The following is a 10,608-nucleotide window of genomic DNA, read 5'->3' as shown; positions in this document are numbered from 1 at the left end:
ACACGGCTGGTAGCGAGGCAGCGGCGCCGCGTCCTTCCTTTTCCGGTTGTGCAGCGGCGGCGACAGGCGGCAGCACGAGGGGCTCCGCCGCTGCCCTCATGGTGAGGGGGGGCGCGGCGGGACAGGGCCGGCGGCGGGGACGGAGGCGGCCTGGGGCGGGCGGCGGGACCGGGCCGAGGCTGGCGGGACGGGGGCTGAAGGCAGAGCTGGGCCGCGGGCAGCGCGAGGGCTGCAGGCGTGGAGGGAGGGGGGGGGCGGCCGCCATTTTGGAGGCGTCAGCGCTAGGAGCGGGGCCTGGGAGCTGCCTGTATATATAAATATATATATAAATACATGCACACACACATTTATATATGCACGTATTGCTGATGCGATTCAGGTCCTGAACCATTTCCCTTTTCCTTCACCCTAATGAAGTTTGTGGTGTGCGGCCCCTGTGCCAGCTCCAAGAGTCGGGGCCTTGCCGGTAACCACCATTAGGAACGCAGCGCGGTGTCCCCCCGTGCAGCTGGCTTGGAGTTTTGGGGTGTTTTTAACATCTGTGAAACAAATTATATATGAGGAAGGGAAGGAAGGTTCCTTCCCTGCCACTGCCATGAGCTGTTTGTGACAAACGCGTTGTAATGCTCAGAGATTCTTTGGTAAAGATTGCTGTTCAGACCTGCAAGGTATCATTGCTCATCTCCAAGACCTTTTGGAAGGAAGCTGGTGCTGCTGGCCACTCAGTTTTTCATCCCTCAAATTTTGAGGCACGGGACTGTTCGGGGATCATTAAAAAAGAAATCACTGATTTTAAGTGAACTTGCTTGTAGACCTTGTGGGTCTCTATATTGTATTAGAGAAGTTGGTTACAGCGTTTCAGCTGCTGTACATAATCTGAATCTCAAATCTTTGAGAAACTGATAAACAGAGGTGGGTTTCAGGTAGTTTTTTTTAATAGCAGATGGAAAGTTGTTTAGAAGGCCTAGAGATTGGGTTCTAGATTAACCTTATTCAAATGATATTGTCATCTCTTGAATTCTAACCTCAGATATGGTGTTCAGAAAGTGGGAAATGTTGGGAAGCAGTATTTTAAGTGAAAACTATTGCTGTGATGATGTAATTTGCGTCTTATCCAGTGTTCAGTGACAGTTGCCTGCTGTCAGCATGCTGGCACTGTCGAACTGAAGACACCTTTCATTCTGAGCAATACTTGATCATTTCAAATGCTAGCAATGGACTTGACTTGTGCTCAAGAGTTTTTCCTTTTTTCTTTTTCAGGCTTGCGCTCGACCGTTAATATCTGTCTACTCCGAGAAGGGAGAAGCATCAGGGAAAAATGTCACCCTGCCTGCCGTGTTCAGGGCTCCCATTCGCCCTGATGTCGTGAACTTCGTTCACACCAATTTGCGCAAGAACAACAGGCAGCCCTATGCTGTCAGTGAACTTGCAGGTATGGTTTGTCTGCAGAACGGGTGGAATAACTTGTGGTGGCTGTTGATTTTTAATATAGGTGGGTTAAAATTGAAACAAATCTAGAATTGAAATAAGAGAAGCAACAATCAGTAGGATTTTGAAGAGAAAACAAGAAAAATATTCTGATTCTTAACGATCCGACTTTAAATTACATGAAATGTTAACTATTAGGAAAAGCAAATCCTTAATGTGATAAGAGTGATTTTACCCGATCAGGGTTTGTTTTGCTGAAATGATGAGATTCCACTTCAGTGGTCCGTGTTTCTGAACCATATGATAACAGTGGAAGTTCTGATTATTGGTATCGAACTCAGTGTACCGGTGACTTAGGTGAAACGGCAGTGTTGTCACTCTCTGAATTAAAATCTTTCTGCTGCAGGTCATCAGACCAGTGCCGAGTCATGGGGCACTGGGAGAGCCGTCGCTCGTATTCCTCGAGTACGAGGTGGCGGAACTCACCGCTCTGGCCAAGGTGCTTTTGGGAACGTATCCTTTCACAGCTGCTGCTTGCGTCGAGTGTAAATCTAAACTCATTCAGGAGAAGTAATTGTAAAGTAATTAAATGTGAAATGGAATTCTTCCATGTCTTGGGGTAATGGCTGCCCGCAGTGATCTGGACCTGAGTCTGAGAAAACTTGGATGTGACTAGAAGCACCTGTGTGCAAATTCAGACTTACTTTAATGAACAGAAGCATTCATTCTTTTTTTTTCCCCCTACAAAATTGGTGGACGAATTTTGTGATGCACACTGTCTTGCCATGATGTCGTAATTTGCGTCTTACTCTGTGCTCAGTGACAGTTGCCTGCTGTCAGTGTACTGGTACAGATGATTGACGAACAGTTGATGCTGAGCAAGTATTAAAGAGGGACACGCTGGAAAAAGTAACTTGAAAAAGGTTGTTCTTAACTGTAGATGCATAGATGTGTCGTGGAGGCCGCATGTTTGCCCCAACCAAGACTTGGCGACGCTGGCACCGCAGAGTGAACATAACTCAGAAGCGTTACGCCATCTGCTCCGCGCTGGCAGCGTCGGCTCTTCCAGCACTGGTCATGTCTAAAGGTGAGAACTCTGCTTCTGGAAACGTTTGCCTGAGGTTTGGCATTGCCTGAGCAGTACCAGTAACTGTGTGATGACTTGAAACGGTTCTTGTGGGTAAATAAAAGCTCCTTTAGAGAGCTGAGGAGGCAGTCCCATTCTTCAGCAGGATGAGTTTTTGTTATGTACAACTGGGGGAAGTCACACACAGCTTTGCAGTGTTGGAAGTTAGGTGGTAACTGAGGTGCTCCAGTGTGCATTACTGGCATGAATCTTGTCCTCACAGTTACGGAAAATGAGACTGAATTTTGAATCACATGGTAGTTCAGTTTGATTTCTGTTGATAGAAGTCAGAGATTATGCTTAAAATTTACTTGGGTATTGTTTAAGGCAGGCCTGTAAGACTTCACAGGAACTTCTCTACTGTTGTTACTCTGCCTGCATAGTAGAGACTGAATTTCATTTTTACTTCTTTTGATGTTGTATTGTTTCTGAGTAATCCTTGTACAATCCTCATTAGGCCACTGCATTGAGGAGATTCCAGAACTTCCTCTGGTCGTCGAGGACAAAGTCGAGAGTTACAAGAAGACAAAGGAAGCTGTTCTTCTTCTGAAGAAGCTTAAAGCTTGGAATGACATCAAAAAGGTGAGTTGCTACAGGTATGTTCTTAAGAACACGTTCCTATAATCTGCTACCCAAAGTTCTGTTTGGGTTTGATGCCACAAAAAATCCATTGGAAACAAAACTGACTGCTTAAACTTTTTTTTTTTTAATGGCAGCTTCTTCCTGTGCTGTGTTACTCTGAGCTCATTTCTCTTCATTTCTCTGCTGCTTAACATTGATAGCTTGGTCTTTTTTGATTCTTGGGAATGATGAACTTCTCACTGGTCCGTGTTTCAGATAATCAGTGATGATTGTGAAGTTCTGACTAAAATGGATTTGTATCTTATTATTGTAATGTGGATGTTTTTGAATATTCACAAGTTTGATTTTTTTGTTTAGGTTTATGCCTCTCAGCGTATGCGGGCTGGAAAGGGTAAAATGAGGAATCGCCGTCGCATCCAGCGTCGCGGACCCTGCATCATTTACAACGAGGACAATGGGATCATTAAAGCTTTCCGGAATATCCCAGGTAACTTTAACTTGAAACATGCTTACTCTTCTTGGGAGACTGCCTTAAATGATGAGATTCCACTTCATTGGTCCGTGTTTCTGAAACACATGATTTTGTGGAAGTTCTGACTTAGAGCAGTTAACTTCATTTCTGGGAATTTGATTTGGTGATGCTAACGAATGTTTACAACAAATTTTATGGCTGTCACCATTCATAAACTTTACTTGGAACAGTAAAACTGAAGTTCTTAAGTTTGTTCCTGGAAAAGGCTGTGTTTTTGTTTTTTTTTTTTAATTTAATTTTCATGTATATGCATATATAACTTAGTAATGTAGAAGTTGAGTAAGTCCATTATCAGTTTCTGTTTCTTTCTTAGTTCTGTGTTCTTTAATTTTCATTACAAATCAGAAAGGTGTGTCTGTTTTTCTATAGGAATTACTCTTCTGGATGTGAACAAGCTGAATCTGCTGAGACTTGCTCCTGGTGGCCACGTTGGGCGTTTCTGCATTTGGACTGAAAGTGCCTTCCGCAAGTTGGATGATTTGTACGGCACCTGGCGCAAACCTGCTACTCTGAAGAGCGACTATAAGTAAGTACAGCTGATCTCTGACACAGCTACATGAGGTAAGAAAAAAAAACGTAGCAGAATAACCTGTTGGTGTCACAGATTCTTCAGGTTAGATATGGAAAACAAACACAAGTCAGTAATTTTACTAAATATCTCTTTTAATTGAATGTCATGTTTTTTTCATACCAACCTAAACTCTGAACGTTTGCTTCACAGCCTGCCAATGCATAAGATGACCAATACGGACCTGGGAAGAATCCTGAAAAGCCAGGAAATCCAGAAGGCACTGCGTCCTCCAAAGTAATAATTTTTAACTAATGACTTCCAAGTGTAGTCTCTTTTTAGTAATTGCCAAGTGTAAGACTTTGTATTGAGATCAGAAATCTCTGTCCCTTGAGATGTGAGAGAATGCTGAGGTTTCTTTAGTTACTGGGTGTAAATATTAGGAATTACATTTCTCCCAAATCAGACTTCAGGGAGAGTTTTACGGAACTTGAACTGAAATGTGGTCATGATGCATGTCTGTCCCTTTCAGGAAAAAGATTCACCGCAGAGTCCTGAAGAAGAACCCACTGAAGAATCTGAGAGTGATGATCAAGCTGAACCCATACGCCAAAACCATGCGACGCAACACCATCCTACGCCATGCTCAAAATGTGAGTACGAATGGAAGCCAGTAATACAGTCTTGGAGCATTACAACCCCTTTTGTATTTGCTAATGATCCTTTTCTTTTTTTTGTAGCACAAACTCAAGCAGGAGAAGAAAGCCAAGGCCAAGGTCACAGCTAAGGCCCAGGTCTCAGTTAAGGCCCAGACCAAAGGCAAGGCTGCAGGAAAAGCTCCGGCAAAGGAGGCAGCAAAGGCCCAGGCTGAAGCGTAAACCCCGTGCAGTTCTCATCCACCTAAGTTCAGAGAGCTGTATTGTGGATTTCCATCTAATAAATTCTATTGGAACAGTGAAATGCTTCCATGTTTTTCTGACAGTTTATTTTGGTGGGGGCAGAATGCAGTTCAACAATCAGGAAAATAAAAATACCAGGTTAATGTGGCTTTAGAAGCACATGAGGAGGGGATGTGTGAAAGAATTGTCTTATTGTCCAAGTTGAAGGCAGTAGCCTGGGAAAGAGTCTTCTGCAACAAAGGCTTAACTTAAACGTCTTAGGCTGTTGTTTTTACGTCTTAAAACGTGTGCTTGATGGGTTTGAGGGGAGTGTTACTTAAAAGCAAGGATTTGCATTCTTTTTAAGTATCTTAATTCAGGGATAGGAAACGCTTACCTGACTTAGCCCACTTGGAGCAGCTTTTGGAAGAGAAACGAGCAGCCAGCAGGGGCGGGGGGAGAGCTGAGGCAAATTCCTGTCAGCAGCAGGGGGCTGGAGCTGGGGGCGGGGGCTCCCCTTATCCCTCAGTAAAACTACCGTAACGAGCCCATTTCAGGCAACACAGCTGCACCGAATTACATTATTTTTTCCCCTTCCCGTGCGTGACGAGTTAAAACGCACGTTTAATTAACACGTTTAATTAACGAGGGCGGCTGCGGCGGCTCTGCCTGCGCTTGGGGCCGCGGCCGGGCGGGGGCAGCCTGGCTGCAAATGGCGGCGGGCCGTGACGTCACGCCAGGCCTCGGCTGAGGCGGCTCCGCCCGCGCTCACGGGGGCGCTGCCGGGGCCGGGCCGGGAGGAGCCGGGAGGGGACCGGGGCGGCGGTGCGGGCGGGCAGGATGCTGAGCCGCCTGCAGGAGCTGCGCAAGGAGGAGGAGACGCTGCTGAGGGTGAAGGCGGCGCTGCACGACCAGCTCACCCGCCTCAAGGTCGGCGGGCGGCGGGCGGCGCGGAGCGAGGCGGAGACGGGCGGCCGGAACGCGGCGCTGGGCGGGTGGGTGGCAGCGGGCCCGGTGCTGGGGCCTCCTCCTCCTCCTCCTCCACCTCCTTGGAACGGGAGGGGGTTGCTCGTGGCCCGGGGGCTGCCTCACGGCACGTCGGTCCCTCGTGCAGTGAGGGCAGAAGCGCGGCTTCGCGGCTGTGGCTGCTGCCAGTGCCTCAGGCGGACCTCGTTGCGGTGTGGCAGAGTCGCAGCAATAAGGGTTTGTCTGTCCCCTGCCCGCAGGTGGAGGAGCTGGCGCTGCAGTCCATGATCAGGTCCCGGGAGGAGGACGCGGCCGTCCCGGCGGCAGCTGCTGCGGAGAGCCAGGAGGTGAGGGCAGCGCTCGGCCCTGCGGTGGGAGCAGCAAGCTGGGTGCCCTGCTCGGTTGTGTGGTGGTCGGTGTGTGCACGGGAGGTTGAGCTTCTTTATGCTTGCTGTTGGTTGGAACAGCCCAGCTGTAAAATCCGCCCGTTTGTTACCTTTCAAGGTAAACCTAAAGGGGTTTTCCCACCCGTGAAAGCAGCAGGTTGTTGGCAGAAGGGTTGGGCATACCTTCGCTTCACAGTATGTAAGTACACAAGGCTTATTGAGCATTGTGGCTACTCTTAACTGTGACACTGTTTTAGCCATCTGATCGTCGGGGATGGAGGTACAGGTATCATCTGAACCTTTACCTGAAGTGTGGGTTTAATGGGTTGAAACTCTTCTGTGGAGAACCAATGCGCTTTCCTTCGATGGGCTCTTACAGCCAACAGTTCTAAGTACCAAGATCTCTAACAGACACCGTGACCGTTTTCTTTTAATAGTGGTGTGAGAAGCATTCAGTATTGCTTCTTGTTTTGATAACTGGTAAATTAAACTCTTTTATTGTAACAGACTCTTGGGCAGATGGACAACGAGGCTGCTATCAATCAAACTGAATTACAGCTGAGTCTTCAAGATCATGAAGAGGAAGAAGAGGAAGAGGAGGAATCAGATTCTTGAGAGAAAAAAATCAAAGATGGTTTTTAATACAGACTCAGGAATTTCTTCTTCGTTCATATAAAATTTGCCAGCAGATTTTCATGTATGGTTATGATGCATATGACATGCAAGACTTGTGGAGTCTGGGGAGGCTTACCCTTGAAGACGAATATCAGAAGCTTGGCAGATTTTGAATTAGATGTTAAAAGAATGAAAATTTGCTGCACGGATATGTAGCATAATCCATTTTGTGTTTAAAACCTAATGTGTAGCTTATTACATCTTTATACATGGATGGGAAAAGTACATTAATCCAGTCAGACTAATTTAACACAGTAAAAGCAATAATTTGTCTGTTCTTATTTCCAGTTGCTGAAATATAAAACCATGCCACGGATGCTGGTTGCTAAACCAACGATTATATTATAACCTCATCTGCTTTAACTGGGAATTTTAAGATACGCAGTGAGCACAGATGTGTCCAGGATAGTCTCCAGGCATTCAGCTGCTATGTTCTCAGTTACACAGACCACCAGACGTACACTTCCTATAAATGTGACTGATAGATGTAGGTGTTCTTACACTGGGAGAAGCAGGTATTGCACTGTTGACCTCATTTTAAGTGCAGTAGCAAGGGAGCCTCTCTTTGTCCCTACTGGTGCTGTTCTTAAGTACTGTCAGTCTGACTGAAACAGTGAAGTATTTTCTACTTCTTGCTCTTTCAGCGTAGCAGCTAATTGGCCTTCTATTGTGACACAAACTGTATGGTAATAATTAGTCCACGTTACTTGTAATAAAAAACTGATACTTTAAAATTAGTTTTATTTTCTTTTTCCCTCATGGTAACTTCATAGATCAGTGTAAGGTCACTTTCCGTTTTCAAGTTATCTTCGAAGAATAGGAGGAGCTTATGGAAAGGGATATGAAGTCTCCTCCACAATTTCTTTTGTACAGTAACAAGCTAGTGCTGCTCCTACCAGTAACAGTATGTTCTTTCTCCTTGTGGAATGCAGACACCATGTGGTACAGTTATTTTATCAATTCTTGAAGACTCGTTTTGACACACACAAACTCAAACTCTGTTAAACTGATTAAAAACAAATAAAAGTAATATTCTAATTCAGATACTTTGTCAAACTGTCTTACTGAGAAACTAGTCAGTTACAACAATCCAGGCCTGTTCATTGCATGGCTAGTAGCTAAAGGTGCTACTGCTGTCTCTGGTATTTGGTATTAGTAGCTCAGAAAAATAATCCTCTCAAGTTTGCTTTTAAGAGTGGGAAAAGTACTTGGAAAAGTGTCCAGGATCCTGGGTGTGGTCAGAACACTTGATTCAGCTGCCAATAACTTTCTGCCACTGTTTGAACAGCGATTATTTTGCTCTTATTTGACTTGTAGCTATAGGAACTGATCCTTAGAATGTAAATGTAGCTTCATCCTGTACTCAGGACTAATTGTTCGAGAAGCCTGGATGTCCTAATGAGAGCTTAGAACACCAGCGCAAACACTTGGCAAAGCCATCCCAAGGTGTACAGGGAGAAAAAAAGCCTAAGCAGATGTTGTGGCTTGGAGTGACAATTCTTTGGAAGTATCATGCAAAGAGCTGCTTTGTAAGGGGCTCAGTAGACATCCCCTCCCTCCTTTGCATTTGTGTTCAACCTGCATTGGGCACTGCACGTGGTTCCTTGCCTCCATCCTAAAACAGGTGCACCTGCCTCAGGCTGTGCTTCTCCAAAGCCAGTTCTGGAAGGGTTGTTCCAGGGTTTCATTACCAGAAGTTCATTTTGACCTTTGAAAAAATTGTTTTACTCTTCAGCATGTTACAGAGTAGTTTTCAGGGCTATACTTTTATCTCCTTTCTTCCCTCTACCTTTTGTGAGCCAATGCCTTTTGGATTGGATGTTGGATTAAAATAGACAAACTAGTTTGCATGTTGCAATAAAGTACTACCGCTGTTGTCCTGTCCTACTACATCTGACTGTGCTTACAGCACTCACATTATTGTCGTACATGGAGCAAACAAGTAAAATCAGCTTTCTTCTCTAAATACTTGCTATTCACAGGCTGCATATTTCTTTTAACAAATGATAAAAAAAAGTACTATCTTTTTTAATTTTTATATATTCTTAAACTAAACCGCACAGCCCTGTCAATACTACCACCACTCACATTCAAGTCGAAGGAAGCCCTGGAACTGTCATTGAATGATCTCCAGCTCTTCACAGATTGACAACTAACTATTCATGGAAGTTCATATCTAGAATGATTTGGATTCCATGTGGAAAGGAACTTCCGAATTCTCCTTGTCTGGAATGCCCTCTCCTTGTCTGATATGTCCTTTCATGCAGCTAAGCTTTGCATAGCATTGCCACACAAATCCAGTATGCAGGAAAGTAACAGGCTCAAGTGACAGCTGGCCCTAGCCCTCTAATTTCACAGCTATGTTAGAAATTCTCATTTTATATACACAACTTTATACTTCTCAGACCAAGGATACTACACAGTTGTGAAAAAAAGAGGCACAACATAAAACACAGTCACAATTTAGGATTAAGGTCTTGGTTAAGTTTTTCTTCTTGAGTTCAAATAAAAACTTCAAGAACTTATTTGATAATATATTTATTAAGAGAACTCATTGCTAAACATCCGAAAGAATAAAACAATAGAGGATCTTCATACACTTTAGACACCAAACACAGCTGTCATGAATCTTTAGGTTAAAAGAAAGCAAACTGCCTGGATCTTTGTCATGATTCTGTAGGACACTTCCAAGAGCTAACTTTTAAAAATCAATTAGAAAGACATACATCACTAAATCCAAGTATGATGATACATTTTAAAAATAAATATAGAAATATGAACAAGTCTACAATTAGAATATTGCCCTGTACATTCCAAGAGATACAGAGCTCTTGCCTTCTTTACCTGGAAAGAGAGATCTCTAAACAACAGCAAAATTGGAACCATTAGGCCTAACTTTCAAGATACAGTTTGGCAGCAGCAAAAGCATGCTCGACAGATACAGTTTTGGAGCATCCCTAACCCTTTTTGCGTGGGAGATTAGGTAAGCATGATTGAAGTACCAATGATTTACAAAGAATCTTGATAAAGTTCAAACAAGCTAGGGGTAAATGCCCCCAGTGATATTTCATTAAGAAAGAATATCCATAATCACTTAAAATCAGCAAGCACTGTAACTTAAACATCTTACGTTTTGGTCAGCAAACAAATGTAATCCAATACAATACCAATTAGTTTATGACAAAATTTAAAACCATTTGGCACATGCTATAAAGACATTCTTCCTTAAGAGGTGAAATACATGTTTGAACAGGTACAAGCTTAGGAAATAGGACCAAAGTAGCGCTGTTAACAGATGTACAGTACAGTATTTGCTCTTCCATATTCAGACTCCAGCAGCATGCGTGGGTGTACTTGGTTGGTTAAGGCCTATGGTTGAACAAAGCCATCCTGCAAAATCCACCTCCTCTGCTTCAGATCTCTTAATGAAAGCATGAATCTTAGCAGAGGAAAACAAAATTACTCAAACGCTCAAGGTAACATGATCAGGTAAAGAATAATTTTGAATAATATGAGGTATAAAAAGT

The 10,608-nt window shown here is 44.0% G+C and overlaps 3 protein-coding genes across 4 annotated transcripts in view; 2 read left to right on the top strand and 1 right to left on the bottom strand.

Moving 5' to 3' along the window:
- The first annotated feature begins 16 nt into the window (after nt 1-16).
- On the top strand, nt 17-5,136 carry RPL4 (ribosomal protein L4). The gene is made up of 10 exons (XM_084293292.1): nt 17-101; nt 1,261-1,432; nt 1,835-1,941; nt 2,377-2,515; nt 3,012-3,136; nt 3,494-3,623; nt 4,038-4,194; nt 4,390-4,473; nt 4,709-4,829; nt 4,917-5,136. The coding sequence occupies exons 1-10, from the start codon at nt 99-101 to the stop codon at nt 5,052-5,054; spliced, it is 1,176 nt and encodes a 391-aa protein (XP_084149418.1). The 5' UTR covers nt 17-98; the 3' UTR covers nt 5,055-5,136.
- Nucleotides 5,137-5,870: 734 nt separating this feature from the next.
- On the top strand, nt 5,871-8,087 carry SNAPC5 (small nuclear RNA activating complex polypeptide 5). Its single transcript, XM_084293184.1, has 3 exons — nt 5,871-5,984; nt 6,281-6,367; nt 6,914-8,087. The coding sequence occupies exons 1-3, from the start codon at nt 5,895-5,897 to the stop codon at nt 7,019-7,021; spliced, it is 285 nt and encodes a 94-aa protein (XP_084149310.1). The 5' UTR covers nt 5,871-5,894; the 3' UTR covers nt 7,022-8,087.
- A 1,503-nt stretch (nt 8,088-9,590) lies between these two features.
- MAP2K1 (mitogen-activated protein kinase kinase 1) overlaps nt 9,591-10,608 on the bottom strand; it is a 36,680-nt gene continuing 35,662 nt past the window's right edge. For both annotated transcript variants that reach the window (XM_084293231.1, XM_084293232.1), the window contains exon 11: nt 9,591-10,520. In XM_084293231.1, the coding sequence (XP_084149357.1) occupies nt 10,407-10,520 (114 nt within the window). In that variant the 3' untranslated portion in view covers nt 9,591-10,406. The remainder of the gene's footprint in view (nt 10,521-10,608) is intronic.

Source organism: Netta rufina, assembly GCF_964035555.1.
Source record: "Netta rufina genome assembly, chromosome: 11".
In the NCBI taxonomy this organism is placed as follows: Eukaryota; Metazoa; Chordata; class Aves; order Anseriformes; family Anatidae; genus Netta; species Netta rufina.
This window is presented reverse-complemented; position numbering and strand designations above follow the sequence as displayed.

What these genes read in the sequence shown, in the direction of transcription:
- RPL4 (XM_084293292.1), top strand. An exon ending in TGCTGTCAGTGAACTTGCAG is followed by an intron (nt 1,433 to 1,834) that starts GTATGGTTTGTC and finishes TTTCTGCTGCAG; the next exon opens with GTCATCAGACCAGTGCCGAG. An exon ending in AGCACTGGTCATGTCTAAAG is followed by an intron (nt 2,516 to 3,011) that starts GTGAGAACTCTG and finishes AATCCTCATTAG; the next exon opens with GCCACTGCATTGAGGAGATT.
- SNAPC5 (XM_084293184.1), top strand. Translation starts at nt 5,895, where the DNA reads ATGCTGAGCCGCCTGCAGGAGCTGCGCAAGGAGGAGGAGACGCTGCTG. An exon ending in ACCAGCTCACCCGCCTCAAG is followed by an intron (nt 5,985 to 6,280) that starts GTCGGCGGGCGG and finishes CCCTGCCCGCAG; the next exon opens with GTGGAGGAGCTGGCGCTGCA. An exon ending in CTGCTGCGGAGAGCCAGGAG is followed by an intron (nt 6,368 to 6,913) that starts GTGAGGGCAGCG and finishes TTATTGTAACAG; the next exon opens with ACTCTTGGGCAGATGGACAA.